At 56.7% G+C, this 25,523-nt stretch overlaps 1 protein-coding gene and 1 pseudogene across 12 annotated transcripts in view; both read left to right on the plus strand.

Annotated features, from left to right (window-relative positions):
- The window catches only part of SYNGAP1 (synaptic Ras GTPase activating protein 1), a 30,402-nt gene extending 7,336 nt beyond the window's left edge, over window positions 1-23,066 (plus strand). For 2 of the 11 annotated variants that reach the window (XM_082639869.1, XM_082639874.1), the window contains exons 4-19: window positions 4,766-4,857; window positions 5,286-5,407; window positions 7,690-7,843; window positions 8,069-8,167; window positions 9,550-10,173; window positions 10,304-10,448; window positions 10,666-10,810; window positions 12,346-12,582; window positions 12,713-12,914; window positions 13,127-13,305; window positions 13,959-14,000; window positions 14,373-15,447; window positions 15,875-16,048; window positions 17,169-17,380; window positions 18,529-18,619; window positions 18,887-19,471. In XM_082639869.1, coding sequence (XP_082495995.1) covers window positions 4,766-4,857; window positions 5,286-5,407; window positions 7,690-7,843; window positions 8,069-8,167; window positions 9,550-10,173; window positions 10,304-10,448; window positions 10,666-10,810; window positions 12,346-12,582; window positions 12,713-12,914; window positions 13,127-13,305; window positions 13,959-14,000; window positions 14,373-15,447; window positions 15,875-16,048; window positions 17,169-17,380; window positions 18,529-18,619; window positions 18,887-19,354 — 4,061 coding nt within the window. In that variant the 3' untranslated portion in view covers window positions 19,355-19,471. The other 9 variants (XR_014295658.1, XM_082639871.1, XR_014295659.1 and 6 more) reach the window with 9 other exon arrangements.
- Window positions 23,067-24,530: 1,464 nt separating this feature from the next.
- Window positions 24,531-25,302, plus strand: LOC309813666 (GTP-binding nuclear protein Ran-like; annotated as a pseudogene). Its single transcript has one exon. The product of its transcript is annotated as a GTP-binding nuclear protein Ran-like (transcript).
- The last annotated feature ends 221 nt before the right edge of the window (window positions 25,303-25,523 follow it).

The raw sequence follows: 25,523 nt of genomic DNA on the forward strand, positions 1-25,523 counted from the left end.
GTTTAGGGGGAGGGCACCCATGTGTGTTTGGGGTTGGAGGACGGTATGTGGAGGTGTTTGTGTTGGAGGTTCAATAGGGCTTGGGAGGGGGTCCAGGGGTATATATATTTAGGGGGAGGGTTTAGCGAAAGAGTTGATAGCTGGTGAACGTTTGGGGTTCTCAGGTGGACGTGGAATGTGTAAAGGGCATGGAGGATGTGCTGCAGGGAACATAGGAGTCTTTGGGGACCTGGGGACCTGGGTCTGAAAAGGTCTGTGCAGAGGCTGTGGACTCTCGAGCCCAGGAGAGGTCGCCGGACCTTTGAGGGGCATTGGCATCCAGGGCTCCTCCTCTGCTGGGTGGAGCCGCCGCCCCTCGTTCCCTGCGAGGTTTTGATGGGGGGTCCTGCTCTGGAGGATGGTGGGAGGCCCGGTTGGTTTTGGGGGTCCCCTCGTCCCCCTCCCGCGTCTCTCTCGCGCTGTCTCCGGGCGACGGGGCTCGTGACAGAGGCGGCCACGGCAGCAGCGGTCGCCTAGCAACGGCGGCGGGGCCCGGGCAACGGCGGCAGCGGCGGGAGCGGCGGCGGAGGGAGCCGTTCCCGCGGCCGTCACCGCTCGGCCGTCCCGGCCGTCCCGGGCCCCGCCGCCGCCCCCACCGCGCCGGGCGGCGCGAGCCGGGCCGCGCCGCCCCCTCTACCGCTGCACCCCGCCCCTCCCCCGCGCAGGGGCGGGGCCCCTCCCCCACCGGGGACATCCCCCCGACCCCCCCGGGGGGCGGTGCGAGGTAAGGGCGGGGCCGGGCGGACGAGGAGCGCGCGCGTGGGGGGGCGCCGCGCTCTTGGGGGCGGGGGCGCGTGTGTGCGTGGGCGCCGGGAGGGGGGTGGGGAGGCCGCGGCGGCGGCGGCGGCGGCAGCTGCTCCCTCCGCATGTTCTCGCTGCATCTTCCGAGTGGGGGGAGTTATGGTAACTGGAGGGGGACAGCGGAGGTCGGGGGGTCGGGGACAGGCCTCGTGGGGCCAGGGTCTCGAGTGCGCGGGGGCGGGCGGTGTGGGGTGGTCTTGGAGACCCTCGGTGGAGGTGGCAGCCCTGGTGTGCGCGTGTGTGTCGCTGTCCAGGCTCGTGTCCCCTGTGTGTCGGTGCCATGTGCACACGGGGGCCCAGTTCCTCGTGCACACATGTGCAGCCAGCGGTTTTCAAGTCTGTCCTGTCGTATCCTGCCTCTGCCGGCTTCCTGCCTAGGGGGCTGCTGGGCTGACCACTGGCTTGTGGGGCAGCTTTTGGCCATACTGGTACCTGTCACCTCTGACCCTGAGAATGCATGTTCCTTGCTGTGGCTCACCTCCTATCAGCCTCCTGTGTGTGGGGATGTGTGGCTGCATGAGAAGGATTTTCTGTGTCCCTGGTGGCAAGTGTGTGTCTTTGCATGTGTGTTCCATCATTGGCCTGGGTATCTGTGTCAGTCCCAGCATGGGTGTCCAGGGCGTGTCTGGATGTGGGTGGTGTGCAAGTGGGGGGAGAGAGTAAGTGTGTGAGCGTGTTCCTTGGAATCCTACCATGTATGAAACACCTTTGGGCTAGCAGGTGTAAGCCCCTGCTCGGTTAGAGAGTGGGGACAAAAAAAGCTGAAAAGGGAAAGAGCGGGGTAAAGAGGAAAAGTGGGGAGTTGGGGGAGAGGAGGAATGAGAGAGACTTGCAGAGGAGAGAGAGCCTGGGAGAGAGAATAGCTGGAGAATAGCTGGGAAGGTGGGAGATAGTGGAGCCAGATTTAGAAGAGAGGAGAGGAGAAGAGGTTTTAAGATGGGGAACTGGTTGAAGACAGCGGAGAAGGGGCCTGGAAGCTGGGGAGACAGCTTGTGGGGCGGAGAGAGTCAGGCCTTTGGTAAAGTGATCTCAGAGGAGAAAGGGCAAGACGGGGTTGGGATTTGTGTAGGCCGTGTAGGATCAGGCTTGGTTGGATCAGGGGAGGCCATCATAGAGGCTGGCTCACAGTGAGGCCTGGCACGGCAGGAACTGCTGTTAGAGGTTCCTGTTCCCAGCACAGAGTTTGCCCCTCATTTCTCTGCTCTCTGTCCAACTCTGTTCCTCCACCAGCTTTGGCAGCCTCCCTTTGTGGCTCCCCTTGCGAGCTGCCAGCTGGGTGTGACAGGGAAGAAGGGCCAAAGGGAAGGTTAGGGATTTGGGGGATTGGAGGGCAAGGGGAGATTCTGTGGGTGATGGCAAGATTAGAGAGGTTGGAGAGGCGGGAGTCTAAGCCCTCGTTGTGTGTGTGTGTGTGAGTGCAATTGTGTGTGTGTGTACAGGGTGTGTACATGTGTGGGTGTGTGCACAATGCCTGTGTTACGGGTCTGTGTAGGTGGCTGTTATGCGTGTGCATGCGTGTATACATCATGCAGGGATGGGACATGGAGACCCAGGATCGTGGTGTATGCTTATCAGGTTTGCTCTGTGTGTGGACATGGGCGTGTGCCTGTTTCCTGCACATGTCACTGCATGCAGCACTAATAACAGGATGTCCTGTGATTCTGTCACTCCGTCCCTTTTCCCTCTGTGTTTCTGCTCTTTTTTTCACTGTGGCAGTGAGGATCTTTGTAAGTGTATGTGTATGTGGCCTCCGTGTACCTCTGACTTATATGTGAGTTCTTGGATCTTAGTGCTTGGTTGTATGTATAAGGTTATATTACTTCAAGAACCAAGCAAACCAATTAGCAAATCCGTTCTCCTTCTGTTAATTCTTTAGTTCCAAAATGTAATTTTAGTGGATTTGAAGTTAGACTTTCTGCCTTTATTACAGGAGCTTGCAAATGAAAATAGTGGCTGAGCTACATTCCATGGCATGAGACAGGCAGCTAGACCTGAGAAAGGCAAAGACTAGGAAGGAGATATTCTGAACCCTTAGATGCATTGTTGAGTGTGTTACAGAAGGGTAATTAACACGTTTGCTCCTTGGTCTGTCTGTATTCTGGTAGCAACCAGGGATTCATGTGTTGGAGTCAGGGAAGGGCTGGGGGAGAAGAAGGGGTTGTCCTGAGACAGTGGTTGTGGTTGTACTTCTCATGTGAATGAAGGATGTTTGTGCTTTGGGGATACAGGGGTACCTTGATGTGGTCAGGATCATGGTATACTCGAACATGTGTTTTAGAGATTAAAGTGGCTTCCCCTGTGTGGGGGCCCTGTGTGTGTCTCTGGGTTAAATGTCCCCTTCTGTTACGTGCTGCCCACATGACTGCCCGAGGGACTCGGGCCCCACATCCACACTAGCAGCTCTCATGTGAGTGTCTGGGTCCAAGTATGTACTCCCCTGTTGCAGTGCTCACATATGTCTAAGCATGTATCCTGTGGGGTATGTGGGCCCCAGGGTCTCAGAATGTGGACCCGTGGCACCCCCCCCCCATTCTCACAGCTGCCTGTATGTCTCATAAGCACCTAGATCCCTTTTTATTTTTTGTATCATGGGTCTTATGTGCACGTACCCCCCACAGCTCGGTGTATGTTTTTGTGCTTTACACATGTGTTCCTGAGGGACTGACAAGGGTTCCTGTGTCATGGGAGCCACATTTTTGTGTGCACATCTCCTAACACCCAGGTTTTAGAGGCCTAGGGAAGCTGGAGACTGATTCTAGGGCAATCTGCAGGCGATTTGCAATTCAGGAGGCCGACAATGAACGTGTAGCTGTGGCCCTCCCTTGTTTTGGAAACTAGAGGGTTAACAGGCAGCTCTTCCGGTCCACCCCCCCCCAGCATGTAGCTTCTTGTTGCCATGGAGATGGTAGCCCCGCCCCTGATGCAGCACCTGCCCCCCCATTGGCTGCAGTGGTGACTGTGGGGCTGAGGGGGGAGCCCAGGCCTGGGCAGCCATTCTGGAGCTGGAGCCCGAGCTTGGCATCCCCCCACTTTCATTCTCCTCTAGCCACTTGGCCCCTCTAAATTCCCTGGCAGCAGAGCCTCAGCTTTCCTCCTCCCAGCTGCCACCCTTCTTGACTCTGAGCAGTCTGAGCTTCATCGGCATTCGTCTCCCCTCCTCCTCCTCCTCTCCCTGCCCTCACTTGGGAGTCCCCCGAGTCCTCACTGCCCATCTTCCCCACTCCCTGCCCGTTCCCCTGCATTCTTTTCTTTTCCCCTTTCCCCCTTCACTTCTGAGTCCCTGCCACTGCAGTGCACGTGGAACCAGCCCCTTCTCCCCTCCCCCCCCACCCCTTCCTTTAATTTTCTGTCCCCAGGCTTTTTCCGCTTCCAGTCCTCACAGGTCCCTTCCAAGACTTCCCCCTCCAGTCCAGGGAGGGGGTCATGGGAGGTAGCTCTGGCCCTCCAGACAGACAGGGGTTCCAGGAGTGGGGGCCAGGTGGAAGTTGTGCCCAGCTGAGGGAGGAGGAAGGCCTGCCTCTGGTCAATGACCTTTAACCCGACTTTCCCCACCAGCTCGCCCCTTCCTGGGGGGCTGGGCACCAAGGACCTAGGTTCTGTGGATCTTCGGTGTCCTTTATTCCTGGAGTTTTAGTGACCCTCTCAGCCATGCCCCTTTGCTGACTGCCAGGCCCAGCCCCAGTCATGGGCCTAAGGCCTCCTACCCCGTCCCCCTCCGGGGGCTCCGGCTCGGGTTCCTTGCCCCCTCCTTCCCGCCGCCAGCTTCTCAGCCGCCGCTGCTCTTCCTGCTGCTTTCCGGGGGGTAGGTGAGGCTGGAGCTAAGGGGCAGAGGGAGGTGGGCGAGTGTGCTGGGGCCAGGGGTGGAAACCTGGGCTAACGGCGACCCCCTCCCCAACTTCCGTTCCGGCCCTTTTCTCCCCTCCAGAATACCACTTGGGTCGCTCGAGGAGGAAGAGCGTCCCAGGGGGGAAGCAGTACAGCATGGAGGCCGCCCCCGCTGCACCCTTTCGGCCCTCGGTGAGTGAAGGCGCCTGCCAGATGTGGCTCAGCTGGGTCCCCTCCCCTCCAGCCCCAGCTGGAGCTTGAGGATTATGAGAAAGGGGGAAGGAGGGGAGAGAGAGAGAGTGTATGTGTGTGTGCCCCCACCTCTTTGGTTTCCCCCTTCTTGGCTCTGCCCCCCTGCTTCTCAGACCAGCCCTCCCACCTTCTCCAGGCTGGGGTGTGTGTGTGTGTGTGTGTGTGTGTTTGTGTGTACACTCGCATCCGTGAGAGCACAGGAAGGCAAACTGGTAGCAGGGCTCCTATCCCCCTTTCCTCGCCTCTAGAGATTTCCCTTTTCCCCCCATCCCACCTTCATCGAGGGACTCTTTACCAGCTGAGCGGTGAGGAGGTAGAACTGTGACCCTACCCCAAAACACACCTATCCCCATTTCCCCCCCACCCAGCAAGGCTTTCTGAGCCGGAGGCTAAAAAGCTCCATCAAACGTACGAAGTCACAACCCAAACTTGACCGGACCAGCAGCTTTCGCCAGATCCTGCCTCGCTTCCGAAGTGCTGACCATGACCGGTACAGGGCCTGGAGCGGTGGGCTAGAGCGGGGTGGGATGAGTTGGATGCAGTGTAGGGGCCTCCAGAGTGAGGTTGGAGGGGTGGGGGTTCTCAGAGTGTAGAGCTTGACGGCTTCAGATTGATTGAGAGGTGTGGTGGGGCAGGGGTCAGAACAGAGGAGCAGCAGGAGAGGGGCGGGGTGCAGGGTGCCCGGAGAGGGTGAGCTGCGGGGCAGGAAAGGGGGTGAAGGTGAAGCCAAGGAGGGATGGACTCTTCTGACCGACAGAAGGATGGGCTCCAGCCCAGGATGGAAGAAGCTGTACAGAAGGACAGAGAAGGAGTGACAGAGCCTGGGAGGAACATTTAAGGAATCCAGGGAAGGGGCGGTGGGCTGGTTGGTAGGAGGAGAGAGTGTGATCCAGGTAGATGGTATGAGGGAAGGGTGGCAGGGTGGGGTGGGGCTGGCAGGTATTATGGAGGAGAGAAGGTGCAGCGTGCAGCGTGGAGCGTGACAGAGAAGGGGAGGTGGCACGGGTATGCAGGTCAACAGACTGGGGAGGGGAGGTTGGAGGGTTAATCCATGGACTGAAGCCTGAGGAAGAAGCCCGCAGAGAAGTCCAGAGTGCACTGTCTCTGAGGCTGGGCTTGAAGGAAATCTTGTTTGCTCCTGTGGTCTGCTCTTTGGGGTCCCTCTTTGGGTTTCCCCCTCACCCAGTCCTCCCCCGCCGCCGCAGGGAGAACCCTGTCCTTCCTTTCCCCCATGTCTGGCCGCCCCCGGGATGGGGCAGGTAGGGGAGGTTGGGATAGGTGAGTCACACCTTCCCCTCCCCCCTCCCATGTCACCGGAGCTGGATTTGGGGAGGGGGGTGGTGTGAGGGCCTGGTATTCCTGGCCACGGGGGCGGGGGGCCGGGGGAGCGTCGTGCTGACGGCAACAGAGCCCAAGATGACGGGGCTGCTATAAATAGCTCCATGGAGGCTCCCACACCCGAGCTCCCCCTCCCGCTTCCCTACTGCTCTCTACTCTTCATCCCCTAGCCGGCTCCGAGCAAACTGTCCTGTGGTCCCGGCCTCCACTCCCCTCAGTGCCTTTCACCTTCTGCCTTCCCTGTGGTCCCGGCCTCCACTCCACTCAGTGCCTTTCACCTTCTGCCCTCCCACACTGATTTTCCCAAGTTCGTCCCCCCACCCCACCCCCGTCCCCGACCTCTGTTCCCACGTCCAGCTCTCCAGTGGCCTCTCCTCATCTTCTCCCATCCTGTCTTTCTGCACACACCTTTCCCTCCTCCTTTTCTCCTTCTCGCCCTATCTGTTCTTCCCCAGTCCCCATTTTCAGTCCCTTATCTCCATTGTCACTCTTCTGCCCAGAATCCTTCTTCTATTTCTTATGATTTTCCCTCACTCTTTCCCCCGATTCTGCTAAAACTTGTCCTCTTAGGTTGTTCATTTTTGGATTTATTAAGTGCTTTTTAGGCGCTACCTGTGTGCCAAGGCCCAGAGCAACATCTTTGAACTTCTGCTTCTTTCTTTTTAAAATTTATTTATTTTATTTATTTATTTTTGGCTGCACTGGATCCCCATTGCAGTGCATGGGCTTTCTCTAGTTGCAGAGAGTGGGGGCTGCTCTTCATTGCGGTGTGCCGGCTTCTCATTGCGGTGGCTTCTCTGTTGCGGAGCACAGGCTCTAGAGCACAGGCTCAGTAGTTGTGGCACATGGGCTCAGTTGTTGTGGCTCACGGGCTCTAGAGCGCAGGCTCAGTAGTTGTGGCACACAGGCTTAGTTGCTCCGCAGCATGTGGGATCTTCCTGGACCAGGGCTCCAACCCGTGTCCCCCGCGTTGGCAGGCGGATTCTTAACCACTGCGCCACCAGGGAAGCCCCTGTACTTCTGGTTCTTTACTCCCACCTTTTTCCCCTTATATTGAAGCTGTGGTTTTGGCGGGGGAGGTGTCACATAGAAGTCCCACCTAGAAGTGTCCAAGGCCCACCTGTTCTTTTTTTTTCTTCAATGGTCCCTTTCTGGGTTGAGATATTTCTAGGTGTCCCCAGTCCTCACAACCCATTAGGTGGTGGATTGAGGGGAGGGGATTTCTTAAAGGGTTCTCATTTTACTCACATCCTTCATGTCCTTCCCTGGGGATAGGCTGGGTTTCTTTCTGTCTGTGTCTGTGTCCATGTGGGAAGTGGGTTTAGGAGCCCCTTTCCCCAGGTCTCCATCCTAGAGCCAGGTTGGCAATGCAGGCCTGTGTATGTGTAAGCAGAGTGGGGCCCTGACTCTCCCTCCTGGACCCCCGCCTGCCAGGGCCCGGCTGATGCAGAGCTTTAAGGAGTCGCACTCTCACGAGTCCTTGCTGAGTCCTAGCAGTGCGGCCGAGGCCTTGGAGCTCAACCTGGATGAAGATTCCATTATCAAGCCAGTGCACAGCTCCATCCTGGGCCAGGAGTTCTGTTTTGAGGTACTGGGTGTAGGGGGCTGGGGAGGGCCAAAGGGCAGGGGTCACGGAGGGGGAGGGCAGAGAGTCCTGGAGAAAGCGGCAGAGGTGGGGACGTCAAGGAAACAGAAGCCTCTGGGGCTGAGAGAAAGGAGGATAGGCCAGGGAGGAAGAGATGGTGGTGGACTCTCAGTCCTTGGGAGTCATCACCCCTCTAGAGCCCCAACTGACCTCCACAACCCACTCTAGGTAACAACATCATCAGGAACAAAATGTTTTGCCTGTCGTTCTGCGGCCGAAAGGGACAAATGGATCGAGAATCTACAGCGGGCGGTAAAACCCAACAAGGTATTGGGAGTACCGGGTACACAGACAGCATGGGCAAGGCAAAGGTCAAGCTGCAGGGGAAACTGGGGGCCTAGGGGAGAAGGGGACCGAGGAGGAGGGGACCCCATTTTCCTCTGAGTCCCTCATTTCTTTTTCCTTTCTTTCTACCTTATGATGTTTCCCTACCATAAAAATCAGACTTATGGAACTGATGGGGCTCTGGGAGTCCTCTGGTGCATCTTCCCTGCAAGCAGGGATGTCCCACTAATACCCTGACAGGTGGGCGCCAGGCCCCTGCTTGCAGTGTTTCTGCAGGACACATAGATTTGTCAGGTAGATGAGTCTTTAGACCTTGGTTTCCTCTCTGTATGGTAGGAATGGGGTTGAACTACATAATCTATAAGGTCCCTCTGGCTCAAAAATTCTGAGTTTGTGTTCTTCCCAGGAGAAATGCTCCCAGTTCCGTGAGCTGTTCTCTGTTTCCCAGTTTCCAGTGAGCTCACAGTCCTCGTGGCCTCCTCTGTGGGAACCCTTGTTTGTCAATGTCCTTCTTAAAAACTAGACCCAAAATGCTGGATGTGATATGCCCCATGCAGAGTACAAACACCGGGCTTTTTTCACACTGTGGCATCACCTGAGCCTCACTGGTCAATTGTCATCCTCCAGGCCCTTTTCACACTAACTATATAGTCTCAGCTGCTGCATTTATGCATTTTTTGCAATTACCTTTCGATTGTCTTTGAAGGACTCCTCAGTTCTCCTGTTCAAATTCCACCTTAATATTTTGGGTTTATTATTCTAGCTTTTAAAATCTTTTCTCAGTACGAATTCTGTCATCTGATGTATGAGCTCCCTCTGTATCAGTTTCCTGCGGCTGCTGTAACAAATTACCACTCTCTGGACTGCTTAACACAACAGAAATTTATTCTCTGACAGTTCAGGAGATTGGAAGTCAAAAATCAAGGTGTCAGCAGGGCCTTGCTCCCTCGGAAGCTCTAGGAAGAATTCTCCCTCGTCCCTTCATACCTTCTGGTGGTTGCCGGCAGTCTCAGGCATCCCTTGACTTCTTGCTGCATCTCTGCACTTTCTGCCTCCATCTTCATGTGGTCATCTCCCTTCAGTGTGTCTCTGGTCTCCAAATCTCCCTCTCCATATAGACCCCAGTCATTGGATTTAGGGTCCACCCTCATCCAGTACGACCACGTCTCAAGTGACTATAGTCACTTAATGTGACTATAAGATATGAATTCTGGGGTGACACGGTTTAATCCCGCACACGCCTTCTCAGCCCTGTGATTGCTGGTGTCGGAGGCTGTCTGGCTTTTTCACCGTCTCTCCTCTTTTGATGTCTCTGTCTCTGTGTCCCTTCCCCTTCATCTGCCGCGCCCGCCCTACCCTGCCAGGACAACAGCCGCCGGGTGGACAACGTGTTGAAGCTGTGGATCATAGAGGCGCGGGAACTGCCCCCCAAGAAGCGGTACTATTGCGAGCTCTGCCTGGATGATATGCTGTATGCACGCACCACCTCCAAGCCCCGCTCGGCCTCGGGGGACACCGTCTTCTGGGGCGAGCACTTCGAATTCAACAACCTGCCAGCCGTCCGGGCCCTGCGGCTGCACCTGTACCGTGACTCAGACAAAAAGCGCAAGAAGGACAAGGCGGGCTATGTCGGCCTGGTGACTGTGCCTGTGGCCACCCTGGCTGGGCGCCACTTCACAGAGCAGTGGTACCCCGTGACCCTGCCGACAGGCAGTGGGGGCTCCGGGGGTATGGGGGGCTCGGGAGGGGGAGGGGGCTCGGGTGGCTCAGGGGGCAAGGGCAAAGGAGGTTGCCCGGCTGTGCGGCTGAAAGCGCGTTACCAGACAATGAGCATCCTGCCCATGGAGCTCTATAAGGAGTTTGCAGAGTACGTCACCAACCATTATCGGATGCTGTGTGCGGTGTTGGAGCCCGCCCTGAATGTCAAGGGCAAGGAGGAGGTCGCCAGCGCGCTGGTCCACATCCTGCAGAGTACGGGCAAGGCCAAGGTGAGTACTGGGCCCTCAGGACAAGGTGACCTGGGAGTGCACACTCGTGGGGATAGTAAGGGTAGGGCACATCTGTCTTCATCAGCTTGGGTTGGACAGAGGCTGACCCTTGGCTTTTCCTGGCCCCCAGGACTTCCTTTCAGACATGGCCATGTCCGAGGTGGACCGGTTCATGGAACGGGAGCACCTCATATTCCGCGAGAACACACTCGCCACTAAAGCCATAGAAGAGTACATGAGACTGATTGGTCAGAAATACCTCAAGGATGCCATCGGTATGGCCCACCCACAGGTGTTCTTCCCAAACCTGCCAGATGCCCACCCCAGCCCTAAATGTAGCTACTCCAGCCCCCAAGTCCACCCCGCCTCAGCTTGATGCTTCTGGGCCCAGAGTCCCCTCCAACCTGATTCCAAGATTCCCCAAACCCTGGCAGCCCCTGTCCCTGCCCTTCGAAAGTGTGACCGTCCTCCACTGTGCCCCCACCTCCACAGGAGAATTCATCCGTGCTCTGTATGAATCTGAGGAGAACTGTGAGGTGGACCCCATCAAGTGCACGGCGTCCAGTCTGGCAGAGCACCAGGCCAACCTGCGGATGTGCTGTGAGTTGGCCCTGTGCAAGGTGGTCAACTCCCATTGGTGAGACTGGGAACCCTGGGTTGGGGGGCCAGGGTTGGGGGAGTCGTGTGTTCATCTCTTCATCCATCTGTCCATCTTCAAAGAGGACTGAGAACCAGTTATGGGCAAAGCATTGTGCTTGGTGCTGTAGAGCAGACAGAGAGCCATGAGGCTTGGCCCCTGCCCTCAGAGGACCTGCACCAGAATGAGTAGGGACAGATTAGATATGCAGAAAGCCACAGAACGGTACAGTATGTGTTAAGTTCCAAGTGAGGGTACCCCCTCCCCTTGCCTCCACAATGCAACATAAGGTCAGAGAAGGCAGATCTTTGACTGAGATAAGCAGGGAAGTCTTCATGGAGGAGGTGCCCCCAGGGCTGTGCTTGGAAGACTGGGTCAGGTTCTGATGTATAGATATGGTGGGCTGAGAAGACGTTTCGGGAGAAGGCTGTGGAACAGGCCCACACGTGAAGGTGAGAGGTCCTGGGACAGCAGGCAGAGGTAGTTTAGTGGAGCGTGTGGCTCACAGTGGAGAGTGATGGGAGACGTGTCTGGACAGGGCGAGGAGAGTTAGAATCTGAAGGCCTCCGCTGCCAGGTAAAGGAGTTGGAGCTCATTGGTAGGTCATGGGATGCCAAGCAGTATCATGATTGAGAAGGTTAATTCTTAAATGGAGGTGGGTGTGGCGGGTGGCTGGAGTAGGGAGAATGAAGTCCAGGCTAGTTGGGGACTGTTGTTAATGGTTCAGGCATGGAAATCATAGCCTGAGTCAGGATGGTAGCAGGAAAAGTAGAAAGGGGCTACTGTAAGGACCCTCTGCGGAAGGGATCAACAGGAGTCATCGGCTAAGTGGAAAGGAGGGGGCATGTCTCTGGGGAGCAAGGACGACTCCCAAGGCCATGAGGCTGGTGGTTGGGAGACCGGTGGCCTCACTGACAGAACTGGGGAGTCAGGAGGGGGAGCCCAGTGGCGGTTGGAGGTGTGGGGGGCGATGCTGAGCTCCACTCTACACCAGTTAGAGTTTAAGGTGTCAATGGGACATTGAAGAGGAGGACCAGGGAGGTGGGGAGAGTGAGCTCTGAGCCATTCCAGGGACTGGGGATCATGCCTGGGACACCTCCATCCCCATTTCCCTGGAATCCAGAAGAGTTGGGGGGTCCGAGCTCCCTGTACCTCGAGTGACCCTCCATCTCTCTCCCATTTCTGTCTCTCCCTGGTGTCTTTCTTCTCCTCCTCTCCTTGTCTCTCTCACACTTGCCCCTGTCTCTCTCCCGCATGTTCTTCTCCCCTCACCTCCTCTCCCCTCCATTCTCTCTCCCTATCCTGTCTGTCCCCTCTGTCCCCTCTGCCATAGCCCTCTTCCTCCAGCAGCCTCCTGTCCTCCTCCTGCACTCCCTCCCTCCCTCCCTGTCGCTCTCACCTCTGTGAGGGTTCCACACCCTCACCTCCTTCCACCCCCCTCAGCATGTTCCGTGGAAGCTGAGGGTCTCTGGGGCTCAGTCCCGGTCTCTCTCTTTCTCTCTCTCTCTCTCTGTCTCCCCACCCCGTCCCCTCAGCGTGTTCCCGAGGGAGCTGAAGGAGGTGTTTGCATCTTGGCGGCTGCGCTGCGCAGAGAGGGGCCGGGAGGACATCGCAGACCGGCTGATCAGCGCCTCGCTCTTCCTGCGCTTCCTCTGCCCGGCCATCATGTCACCCAGTCTCTTTGGGCTCATGCAGGAGTACCCAGATGAGCAGACCTCGCGAACCCTCACCCTCATCGCCAAGGTCATCCAGAACCTGGCCAACTTTTCCAAGTGAGGGAAGCCTCAGGCTGGGTGTCAGACGGGGCTGGAGTGGGCAGGAAGGGTCTCCTGAGTCCCTAGAGACAAGCGTGGGTTGGAGGCCTTCTGGGTGTGACCTGTACCTTCTGGATGCTTTGGCCAGGTTTACCTCAAAGGAGGACTTTCTGGGCTTCATGAACGAGTTTCTGGAGCTGGAGTGGGGTTCCATGCAGCAGTTCCTGTACGAGATCTCCAACCTGGACACACTGACCAATAGCAGTAGCTTTGAGGGTTACATCGACCTGGGCCGAGAGCTCTCCACGCTGCACGCCCTGCTCTGGGAGGTGCTGCCCCAGCTCAGCAAGGTGAGCATAGGCCCCTTGGCCTGTCCTCAGGTCACCAGAGGCTCCTGTGGCCCGGAGACCACCCCCTGTGCAGATTCTTCCCCGCTCCTGTCCCCAGACACGTCACTGCCACTTCCAATGCCACTTCCCCAGCTGACTCCTTCTACCTGAACTCTCTGAGACCCCCTTAAAGCTGGGCTCTTAGCCCCCGGGTAATAGCCTCCCTATTCCAGGAAGCCCTCCTGAAGCTGGGCCCACTGCCCCGGCTCCTCAACGACATCAGCACAGCTCTGAGGAACCCCAACATCCAACGGCAGCCGAGCCGTCAGAGCGAGCGGCCCCGGCCTCAGCCTGTGGTGCTGCGGGGCCCTTCAGCCGAGATGCAGGGCTACGTGATGCGGGACCTCAACAGGTGAGCTCCCAGGACCCCAGGCCTGTGCCCTAGGCGCCCTTATGCTTCTGTCCTGGATACACTCCGCTGGGCCCCATGTGCCTTTCTCGAGGGCTTGAAAGAAAGGAAAGAGAAGCGTTTTCTCAGAGAAAACGGTAAGGAGACAGGTCCAGTCAGTAGTTAGCTGCAAGCCAGAGGGAGCAAGGAATGTAGAGCCCCCCCAAAACATGCTGAGATTCCACCAGCTCCAGCCTGGCGTAAGCCTAGGAGGTCTTTCTCACTGCTCAGAGCTGGGGTTCAGCCCGTACACTTGGACTAGCCACCTGGTGTCAGAACATTCAGATAGCTCTGTATTAGTTGGTAAAGCAGCACCATCCCCAGCCCCGCCACCAGGACCCCTCAAACCTTGCCCCGATTCAGCATTAGAGCAGTAGCCCCTGGACCCCACCCCGCAGAGCCTCCCCACCACAGCCTCCAGGCTGGGAGGCGCACAGAGCCGCAGCTGCCGCTCGTTGTTTTGATGACCATCCTGCTCGTTCCTCTGCCCGCATCTCTCCCTCCATGATACCATACCCATCCCACCATCCCCGCCTCTCCTTCCACACATCCCCAACTTCCACCTGCCTCTCTCCTTCTCTCTGTCTGTGCTCGTCCCTCTTCCCATCTCTCTCCAGCTCCATCGACCTTCAGTCCTTCATGGCTCGAGGCCTCAACAGGTGAGGGGCTCTCCCCTCCCCCGCCAACCCCGACTCCAGTGGCCATCACCTCCCTCCGCTCCTCTTCTCCTCCATGCGCCCTCATCTCCTCCACATCTGCCCAGACCTGCCCCTCATGCCTCCTCCTGCTGCCCCATCTCCCCTTCTCCAGGCCTCCCTCCCTTCCCGGAGGGGCCCTGTCCCATCCTATTTCCTTCACATCCCCTCCCATCCCCCCAGCCTGCCTGCCCTCTCCCGAGCTGCAAACGTCAGCTCTCAGCCCTTCCCTGCGGGTCCCACTCTTCACCCCAGGCCTATGCTGGACCACAGAGGCTCTACTGCCAGTAGTCTGGGTCTTACCTCCCACTCGTGTGCCCGCTTCCCTTCCTGCAGCTCTATGGACATGGCTCGCCTCCCCTCCCCAACCAAGGAAAAGCCCCCCCCACCGCCGCCTGGTGGGGGGAAAGACCTGTTCTATGTCAGCCGCCCACCCCTGGCCCGGTCCTCACCCGCGTACTGCACGAGCAGCTCGGACATCACAGAACCGGAGCAGAAGATGCTGAGTGTCAACAAGAGCGTCTCCATGCTGGACCTGCAGGGTGACGGGCCTGGTGGCCGCCTCAACAGCAGCAGTGTGTCCAACCTGGCAGCCGTCGGAGACCTGCTGCACTCGAGCCAGGCCTCCCTGACTGCGGCCTTGGGGCTGCGGCCCGCGCCTCCTGGCCGCCTCTCCCAGGGGAGTGGCTCATCCATCACGGCAGCCGGCATGCGTCTCAGCCAGATGGGCGTCACCACGGACGGTGTCCCTGCCCAGCAACTGCGCATACCCCTCTCCTTCCAGAATCCTCTCTTCCACATGGCTGCTGATGGGCCAGGCCCCCCAGGGGGCCATGGAGGGGGCGGAGGCCACGGTCCACCCTCCTCCCATCACCACCATCACCACCATCACCACCACCGAGGTGGAGAGCCCCCAGGGGACACCTTCGCCCCATTCCATGGCTATAGCAAGAGCGAGGACCTCTCCTCAGGGGTCCCCAAGCCCCCCGCTGCTTCCATCCTCCACAGCCACAGCTACAGTGATGAGTTTGGACCCTCTGGCACTGACTTCACCCGTCGGCAGCTCTCACTCCAGGACAACCTGCAGCACATGCTGTCTCCTCCCCAGATCACCATTGGTCCCCAGAGGCCTGTTCCCCCAGGCCCTGGAGGTGGGAGCGGTGGTGGGGGCAGCGGTGGGGGTGGCGGGGGCCAGCCGCCTCCGTTGCAGAGGGGCAAGTCTCAGCAGTTGACAGTCAGCGCTGCCCAGAAACCCCGTCCATCCAGCGGGAACCTGTTGCAGTCGCCGGAGCCAAGTTATGGCCCTGCCCGTCCGCGGCAGCAGAGCCTCAGCAAAGAGGGCAGCATTGGGGGCAGCGGGGGCAGCGGCGGCGGAGGGGGTGGGGGGCTCAAGCCCTCCATCACCAAGCAGGTAGGTGGGGGTGGGAGGAAGGCCGGAGGGGTGAAGAGCAGGGAGGGAAGAAGGAAACGGGTTGGGGGGGTGGTAGAGTCTGTGGTTTGAAGTTACAATTTTCTCACTTCCTTTCATTCATTAAACAAATGTTCGTAGAGGGCTTGCTTTGCGCCACGTGCTGTTCTAGGCACTGTGCACTTGGCAGTGAACGACAGACAAAACTCCCTGCCCTCATGGGGCTCCTGAGGGGAGATATGATGAATAACTAATATAGCTTTCACGAGGTGATGGGTGCTAGCGCAGGGGACAGGCTGGGGACTCTCATCTAGTGCGGGGGACAGGAAGGGGACCCTCGTCTCTTTGGGCAGTGCTCCCTCCCTCTAAAAGCACTCCGCCTCCTCCCACCTTCCCTCTCTCCTTCTGCCCCCACCTCTCCCTGCCCCAGCATTCTCAGACGCCATCCACACTGAACCCCACGATGCCGGCCTCCGAGCGGACGGTGGCCTGGGTCTCCAACATGCCTCATCTGTCAGCTGACATCGAGAGCGCCCACATCGAGCGGGAAGAGTACAAGCTCAAGGAATACTCGAAGTCCATGGACGAGAGCCGGCTGGATAGGGTACGCAGGGCCCTCCCTGCCCCAAACCCCATCTTACCCTTTACCCACAGGGCAGGCTTCTAGTCCCTTCCAAGGGCAACATCTGTGGTCAGGTAGTTACGATAAAAAAAAAGGACAAAGACCCTGATGTCTTCTCCTGAGAAGCCCTCAGTCTGTCAGGGAAGGCCAGATACACTCCATTGAAAAACCCATTTCAACTCTGTTATTTTGGGTTACACACATCATAGACTGTATGGGGAAAAGCATGCTCTATATTAGGCTGCCTCTGTGTTCTTCCCCGGGGAGAACATGTTGAAGCCCTGGCTCCTGTGAGTTCTCAGGAAAGGGGAAATTACTTCACTAGCAGTGGGAGCTGTACGTTGGGTGAGGGGCAGAATGGTCGTACCAGGACCCATGCATGGCTTACCCAGTCACTGTCCCATAGGCCTCGGTGACAGAGGGTTGGTGGTCAGGGGTAGGGTGGTGTGTATTGGCCCACGTGTGGAAAGACTGTTCAGACTCTCAGCTGGTGGTGGTCCCAAGCAAAAGTCAGCAGGAGCTCTGGCCTTCACACACTTAGCAGAAAGTTCCTTGGGAGCCGTTGCTGCGAGGACCCTGAAGAAGAGGGTAGCTACAGCGTTAGATTATATATACAGAATACATGACTGCAACTTGAGGAAGCAGAGAGGCTTTTGGGGAGAAGTGGTCTCTGACCAAAGGAAAATGTTGGGATTGATGTAGATGGACCTGAGCTAAGAGAGTATCTTCAGGCCTTATAATAAATTATTTCCAGCACCATTTAACAAGCTGAGGCCAAAATGCATTCCACGTGTGTCAGTCTGTCCAGGCTCCTGTATGGGTCCTCCGTGTCCAGATGCACATGTGAGGGCATGTGTGTACCTCTAGGGTGGGGGAGTCCACCATTTTGCTCCATCTTGAGGGAGCCTCAGCCCCACGGAAGGGCCTTCTTAAAGGCCAGTTGTGTGTGTGTGTATGACCAACAGACAGAGAAGGGCTGGAGGAGGCTGGTGGGGTGTCCCTCACCACACGGTGGCTGTGCTTGGCAGTCAAGGGTAGAGGCTGGGTGGTGGGGTCAGGCACAGTCCCCCTCACAGTGCGGGGTCGTGTGCCCGGCGGGCAGGTGAAGGAGTATGAGGAGGAGATCCACTCACTGAAGGAGCGGCTGCACATGTCCAACCGGAAGCTGGAAGAGTATGAGCGGAGGCTGCTGTCCCAGGAAGAACAGACCAGCAAAATCCTGATGCAGTATCAGGCCCGGCTGGAACAGAGCGAGAAGAGGCTAAGGCAGCAGCAGGCAGAGAAGGACTCACAGATCAAGAGCATCATTGGCAGGTGAGGGGCGGCCCGGGGAGGAGTGGCAAGGGAGAGCCTGAGGCTGAAGAGGGCCAGCGAGCTCCCCCCAGCCCCCAACCACCATCCCCCATCCCCCAACGCAGGACACCAGGAGGAAAGCCCACCACCCTCCTCCCAGGGATGCCACCCACTCCGTCATCACCAGATGAGAGAAACCTCCCGCTTAGTGCATTAAATGTCCCTTTACTAAACCCTGATCTCTCTCCTAGTAGAGTAACTTCTGAAGCCCTTGGAAAATGTACCTCTTACTGTCCAACCATCTCTCTGTGTCTGGACCTGGCCTAGCCTGGGACTCCCCACTGGTTATTCTCAACTCAGCCTGTGATGTTCACCCCAAGTCTAAGCAGGGGTCCCTTGGCCATAGTAGCCCCTGACCATCCCATCCTGGGCCCACCCTCCTCTGCAGCCGTGGAAAGGTACTCCATCAGAAAGTAAATGACGCTTGTTTTAGCCTATGCTCTGTCAAGCCCTGGGCTCCAAAGAGGTGTCTCAACAAGGGGATCAGTTAGCTTGAGAACTGGGTAGGACCCCCACTCCAACCAGAGCCAGCTCCATTTCCACCCATTCTAAATGTATTTTTGAGTAAGATTAATTAGAAGAAAAAGGTTTGACTGGAAACCTTTTTGAAAACCACTGCTTTGATATCCTTTATGAGAAGTCACCTTGAGAATCTTCACCGAAGGCAGGGAGAGTCCGGGAATGATGACTGTAGAGACCCCTCTTGGGCGAGGGGTGTCTAGGGGCTGCCCTGGAGATGGCCTAGTTTCGGTGAGGTGGGGTGGGGGATGGAGAAGCCAGGTCTTCAGCCACAGGGTCTGAGGGACGGCACTGTCCTGAGTGGGAGCGTGGAGGGCCGGGGTGCCTGGTGGTAGGTAGGGGGTCTCTGAGGCACAGAAACCCGTTCTTAGCAGGGAGATGGTCTTTAGCAGGGAGATGCGAGCATCCCTGAAAGGAAGGTGAATGACAGGGCGTCTTTTGGAGTCAGAACAATGGAGGGATTCTGAGCGCGGGGGAGAAGGATGCCCAAGGCTTTTCCAGAGAGCTGTGGGGTTCCCCGGGATCGTGAGCTCCCAGGCAGGCTCCGCGCCTGTGCCCGCCACTAACCCCACTGAAGCCCGTCCCTTCAGGCTGATGCTGGTGGAGGAGGAGCTGCGCCGGGAGCACCCCGCCATGGCTGAGCCGCTGCCCGAACCCAAGAAGAGGCTGCTCGACGCTCAGGTGGAAATTACAATGTCATTTATCTTCTCCGTGTCCCATCCCCATCCATCCCACTGTCCTTCGTGCAGTCACTGCACCAGCCACCCCAGCCCCATTTCCATCCGTCTCTCCCATTGTTCTCCGTTTGTCCACTGGCTGCTCCCGGCAGCCCCCAAGCGACCCCATTTTCATCCCATCGTCTGTGCCTTTGTCACTCCCAGCAGTGTCAGCCCCCCTCCCCTGCTGTGCCTCCCCACCTTGCCTTTCCCACTTCTGTTTGCGTTTCAGGACCTCCTACCAGAACCTCAGACCCCACCAAGTTCCTGGACCCCTGCCCCTGCTGGGCCGCCCCTGTGTGAGTCAGGGAGTTTGGCCTCCTCTGAGCTCCTCTCGGGACAGGAGGGCCAGAGGCTGCAGTTTGCTAGAACAGAGCCCAGGGCAGTAGGAGTGCTAGTGTCCCCAGGCTCTGGCTGGTGCCCTGGGGACTTGGGGTACTCGTCACTGCTGTCCTCTGGGCCACCCAATCCCCATCACTCCTTGACAGCCACTGCTGGGCCTCCTCTTCCCGACTCCTCAGATCCTGAAAGCCCCCTGCCCTGTAAGCTCTCCCTTCCTTCGCTCGGTGTTGAAGCCTTAGCCGCCGCCTTTGGCCTGCCTCTCCCTGTGGTCCTCACTCCTGACTGGCCTCTCCAGCTCCCGGCTGCTCTCCCTCTCTCTCACCAGCCAACCTTTAGGACCTCCCTCCTGCCCCCTTAACCCCTCGTTCTCCCCCAGTTCTGCTCACTTCCCACCCATGCTCCTCTTTCCTCTGCTCTGACCTCCAGGCTTCCCCCCCAGCACCACCAAGGCTCCTGACCCCATGACCCCACTCTCTCCCCCTGCAGCTCCTCATCAGGTAATTCTCCTGGTTCCGCTTTGACCACGGGCGGAGGACACAGGGGGAGGTGACTCCGGACCACTGCAGGTTGGTCGTGAAGCCCACTCCCCTCTGACTCTCCGGAGCCTCTCCCCCGCTCACTGCTGCCCCCCACGCCCGAGGACCTCTACAGGCCCGACCCTCCGGACACCTCCTGCACAGACCTGTCTCCCCAGGCGTTGTCCCAAGAGCACTTCCTGCCGCCTCCCAGAACTGTTCAGCGACACCTGACCAGTACAAAGCACCTTACCCTAGATGGCCCGCACATCCCCCAGATCACACTCCCCTTCCTACACACCTCCCCGCGGCCTCCTCCTGACTCTCAGTCCTCCTCCTCTACTGCTCCAGTGTATGTCTGTCACCCCCCATTTCACCAAAGCGTCCTTGGGGGTTGGGATGTTGGGGTCAGGGTTTGTTAAAGGGGTGGTGGTGATGCTGGGTTGGGGGCCCCTGGCTAAAGGGGCTGTGCTGGCTGCAGCAGGTAGGCTGGGGTTTCCTCTTCCTTCTCCCACACCTTGGTTCTGTAGAGAGCCCTCCTTCCTCCCAGCCCTCACCTGTTTCTCTCTCTTTCTCCTTCCTTATATCTGTGAGGTAGAAGGCATCTGGGGTTCCTATTCAGCCCCATTGGGTGGGAATTAAGAGTGGGTAATTAATTAAGGGAGACTTTGGGGTGCCGGGAAGGGATGCTGTTCAGATGTCGGGACAGTAAGGGTGAGTGGAGCAAGGAGGAGCGAGAAAGGAACCTTGACAGGTGTTAGCATGTGGACTGGTGCGTGTGGCATTGGGAGTTGGAAGTGGGGGGTGGTGTCCTCCTAAATAAAATCGTGGGCTCTGTAGCCATGTTGATTCCAGGCAGAGATGCCAGAACCAGCAGATTAAATAACCTCTCGTCAGTGCTCACAGCCCTGGGCTGCTAATGCCACTCACTCCCCCTCTCCCGCCACCCAGTGGCCTTGCTGGACACAGAATCCTACCTGAAAAGCCAGTAAATGGGAACCAGTCAGCCACTGACATCACTTCTGAGATGCTTTATTTTCTGCGGGATTGATCTGCAGTGGGCAGTGTCTCCTCACACTGTAATTTTAACTCTCTGCCTGCCCGGCCTCTCTGTCAAAGTAGTTGGTGAGGCACCAGGGGACCTCACCATTTAAAGGACTCCTGTGGTGAATTCTTTTGTAAAATGAATAATGGCACCCTAATTTATCTCCTTTCCAAATTTGGGTCCATGGGGGTGTTGGGGGCATGCTTGTGTGCCGTTGCCAGCAGACAAGCAGAGGGAAGGGAATCTGAGGTTTCCTTCCCCTGCTCTCCTGCCACACTCAGGATACCCTACCAGACAGGATTTCCTCTCTCGCTGGCTGTGGAAAGTGTGGGAGAGGCAAGCTAAGAGGGTGGCTTTGCTTAAATCTTGGGTTTGGGTGACCTTCTGAGAGATGAGAAGAGGTGACCTGGGAGCCTCTGCTTGGAGTGTTTTTATATCTTTTAGAGATTCTGTCAGACACAGCTAGGTTGCCAGTATTCAATGCCCTATGGTCCAGGAAATAATTTGGACACTTTCTCTAAACCCCTTTCAGGTATTGGTCCCTCTGCAACTCAGCCATTAACATAAAAATTAATTATGTGCCTGTATTTTTAAAAGCCTAAGCAAGCAACCCAAAGTGTAGAACACATGGCTTTCTTCTCCTCTCCCAGCAGAGGAACAGCAGCCAGAGCTGAGGGGAGGAGCCAGGAGTTGGTCCAGGAGGTGTAGGAAGGGGTAGAATAGGACCAGGGGTGGGAGTAGGGTTTGGTACCCCTCACCCTCTAACTGGGAGCCCAGGGTGAGGGAATGAAAGGAGAGTGGGGGTGGAAAGGAATGAAGCCCTTCTGTTTCCTGGGGATGCAGAGCTTGGGGCATGCTGCGTCTCTGCAGAAGCTCCTAGTCCTTTCCTTCCTGCCGTTATTGTGAGCAAGAGGCGGCCTCTCCCACAGTGTTTTCTCCTTCCCACATCACTTCACTGAATCCCCTTCCTTTCCGCCCAGTACAGTTAAACTTCCCTAATTTGGAATGTTATGTTTGAGAAGCTGGCCACTCTGAATAAGTGACAAAACTGAATGACAGTGTCTGTTTAATGAAATGCATGTCTTCATACTATATACAGTAAGTGGAACTCAATGAACGAGGCTTTCCCACTCGAGGCCCTCAGGGAGCATGTGTTAATGAGTAGATAGGATTGAAAAGTCTGTTTTCTGGTATAGGTTAAATATTCCCTCCCACAGACACGTTTCCACTATTAATTTCGCTTAGCACACCCTTTCTTTACAGATAAAGGAAAACTCAAGCCCAGTTTTTGTTCAAATTATGAAAAAAATCCCAAATCCATGGGGGTTTGGATTAATGAGGTTTTGCTGTACTGCTTCCCCTTGTTCCCTCTACACAAAGTTCCCACCTCTGATTGGGGGTGGCCTGGGATGGGGGGCACTGGGCAGGGGAAGATGCAAGGGTTAGGCTGGGGGTGAGATAGGAAACTTACTTCTTGTGAACTGGGTTCCTGATGTGACTCCCTGGGTTGAAGGCCCCTGTTAGGAGTCAGGGATGAGATTCTCTTCTCCCTGATCCCAGAAGATGTAACTTCTCCTACAGGTGAGAAACAAAGGAGGAGGATGCGGGTGGGGGTGTCCTGGGGGAAGGGGGTGGGATGTGGTTTGTGGAGTGGGCCATCTCTGGGGGAGGCCACTGCTAGGGGGCTGGCACCCAGGCCCCCGCGAAGCGTCTCAATAAGTCCGCGCTCTCCTCTTTGGTGTCTTGCAGGAGAGGCAGCTTCCCCCCTTGGGTCCAGCAAACCCGCGTGTGACGCTGGCCCCACCTTGGAACGGCCTGGCCCCCCCAGCCCCACCTCCCCCACCCCGGCTGCAGATCACCGAGAACGGCGAGTTCCGAAACACCGCAGACCACTAGCCCACCCTGCATCACAGACCTCCTTCTCCCTCTCTGTGCACCCCACCTTGGAACGGCACCAACCACCAGGACTGGACGTCGCCGAGGGACAGAGGGATTGCCTCCCTGAATGCCTCGCTGGGGGCACCAGTCCCCCACCCCCACTGCACCATTCCCAGGAGGGAGAGCAGGGACCCTCAGCTGCTCCCTTTTCCTTCCTGTTGGGGTGCTTCCCCCGTGACCCCCAGGAACCCTTGCCCCAGGACACCACCTACCCCACACAGACCCCTTCACTCCGGGGTGCTATCCCCATCCTCTGCCTCATCGTTCCCCTGAGCACTGGGGGACAGACCCTCACCCCACCGTGGGGGTGCGGCACCTCCAAACTTTCAACTTCAGGGTGATTTTTTAGCAGTAACCAGAGCTGACAATCTAACTCCCCTCCACCGCCCCATTTTGGCCTCCCCTGTCCCCCTTGTTATGGGGAGGGGACCCCAGGTGAGGGGGCCCTATTACCCCTTGATTTCTCAGGAGCGTCTGGGGGGGCTCAGCACGCACAAACTCCTTCTCCTCCTACCACTCTTAAATTTACTCCCTCCCCACCCAGAACTCAGATGGGGTGGAGGGGCCACCGGGGCAGGGAGGCGGCGGCAAGGGGGGAATGGGAGTTGTCTCCCCTTCTTCCCATACCTGATCTGCTCTTGGCTGGTCCCAGAGCGGGGTGAGGGGGCTTGTGCCCCCCCCTCCCCCAGTGTGTTGGGTGGGGCGGAATTGAGGTTTGGGGGAGGGGTTAAGGTTTAGGAGCAGGTGTATGTTGGGGAGGACAGACTAGTTGATCTGCCCTATCCTGATACACACAGCCCCGCTGCCCCTCCCCTCTCTTTTCTTGGTCTCTACTCCCAGGGGGAGGGGGGAACTTACTCTAGGAAAAGCCATGTCTCTCTCCCCCAGGGTGGGGGGACCTGTGTTGGAGGAGGGGTGTTGGGGGCCCCCTTCCATGACTCTGTCCCCCGGGGGAGGTAGGACAGGGCTGGGCTTCCCTCTCATCCTCCCCCCCCTCCCCAATCTCCCTCCACCTTCCTCCCTCCCGCCAGGTCCACAATTTTTCGGTGTTTCTCTGTACATAGCTCTCTGGCGGGATAGGGGAGGTAGGATGGATGGGGTTTGGTGTGGGTAGGTCACAGGAGGGGAGAAGCCCCTCCTTGGCACCCCGTCTTCCCTGACTGCTGTCCCCTACCCAGCCTTGCCCCCTCATCCCTTCTTGCGTTTGGTATTGAGACTCTTCCCAGACTCCACCCTTCTTTCTTTTGTATGGACAGTTCCCCTTCAGTCCCATCCCACTACACACATACACCCAGCCGGGGCCAAATTTATACTTATATAAAAGTTGTAAATATGTGAAATTTTATCCCTGTGCCCTTTCCTTGCTTTCCCAACCTCAGACCCTACCCCTGGACTCCCTTTCTTCTTCTCTTCTTTGGCTGTTGTAATTATCTGGGGTTTGTACTGTACATATCCAGGGTGTGTGTGTGGGGGCTGGGGGCAACCCCTCTGTACAGAGCTTCCTGGCCCCCTCCCCCCCACGCTTCCCTCCCCCGGCCACCACCTTAAGGGTAGGGAGATGTTCTTCCTACCTGTTTTATTTTGTTTTCACGTTCTCCCTCCCCACCCTACCCCACTCCCAGCCTACTCTATTCCCAGCCACTGTCCCTTTTTCTCCACTCCCAGCCCCATTTCCTTTTTTTCTGGAGTGTGTGGTGAAACAGAAAAATCATGTTTAATAAACGGAGATTGTTCTTTTATCGCTGTGCTTACTTTCCTAGGCTGGGACCTCCAGGAGGACCAGCAGGGTGACGAGCTGCTTTTTGAGAGGAAGCTGACAGCCTAGGAGAAACTGTATATCCTTGTGTGGTGCCATAGTCTTCACCCTAGAATATCGCTGTCCCGACCAGCGAGATTTATTGTTTTAGAGTAGGGGTTTTGCACTGGCCAAACTTACTCCGTCTGTCTCTCCCCGCACCACTGCACCACTTAACCCGAAGGAGTAAAGAGGTCAAGGAACAGCAGCATTAAATAAATAAATAAAACATTTAAAAAAAAAAAAAGGAAAAGCATTCTCTGATAAAAGATTCCAAGTATACATCTACGTGTACCTTAAAAATAATTACCTAACTGGTGAAACTATATTTGTGAAGCATCATCTGACTGGTGAATTTGAGAAGTATGTAGCTACCTTGGGTGTTGAGGTCCATCCCCTTGTGTTCCATACCGACAGAGGACCTATTAAGTTCAATGTATGGGATACAGCTGGTCAGGAGAAACTTGGTGGACTGAGAAATGGCTATTATATCCAAGCTCTGTGCCATTATAATGTTTGATGTAATATCGAGAGTTACAAGAACGTGCGTAACTGGCATAGAGATCTGGTACGAGTGTGTGAGAACATCCCCATCGTGTTGTGTGGCAACAAGGTGGTTATTAAGGACAGAAAGGTTAAGGCAAAGTCAACCGTCTTCCGCCGAAAGAAGAATCTTCAGTACTATGACATTGCTGCCAAAAGTAACTACAACTTTGAAAAGCCCTTCCTCTGTCTTGCTAGAAAACTGATCGGAGACCCTACTTGGAGTTCGTCGCCATGCCTGCTCTTACCCCACCAGAGGTGGTCATGGATCCAGCGTTGGCAGCGCAGTACGAGCACGATCTAGAGGCTGCTCAGACAACTGCCCTCCCGGATGAACTTGATGACCTGTGAGAAAGTGAAGCTGGAGCCCAGAGTCAGAAGTCTAGTTTTATAGGCAACTGTCCTGTGATGTCGGTGGTGCGGGGTGTTTGCCACTTTATTATATAGCTAAGTAGAACATGTGCTTAATCTTTGGGGTGCTGAAGGAGATGAATGGGCTTCGGAGTGAATGTGGCAGTTGAAAAAAAAACAAACTTTTTTTTGGACCTGCATATTTGTGTTTTGGAACACAGTTGTTTCCTCCTTGAGTTTCAAATATAAGACTGCTACGGTCACATCACAATATTCAGTGGTGGAATCTTGTTTGTCACTGTCATTCCCATTCCTTTTCGTTTAGAATCAGAATAAAGTT

Source organism: Mesoplodon mirus (assembly GCF_964341445.2).
Source record: "Mesoplodon mirus genome assembly, chromosome: 12".
In the NCBI taxonomy this organism is placed as follows: domain Eukaryota; kingdom Metazoa; phylum Chordata; class Mammalia; order Artiodactyla; family Ziphiidae; genus Mesoplodon; species Mesoplodon mirus.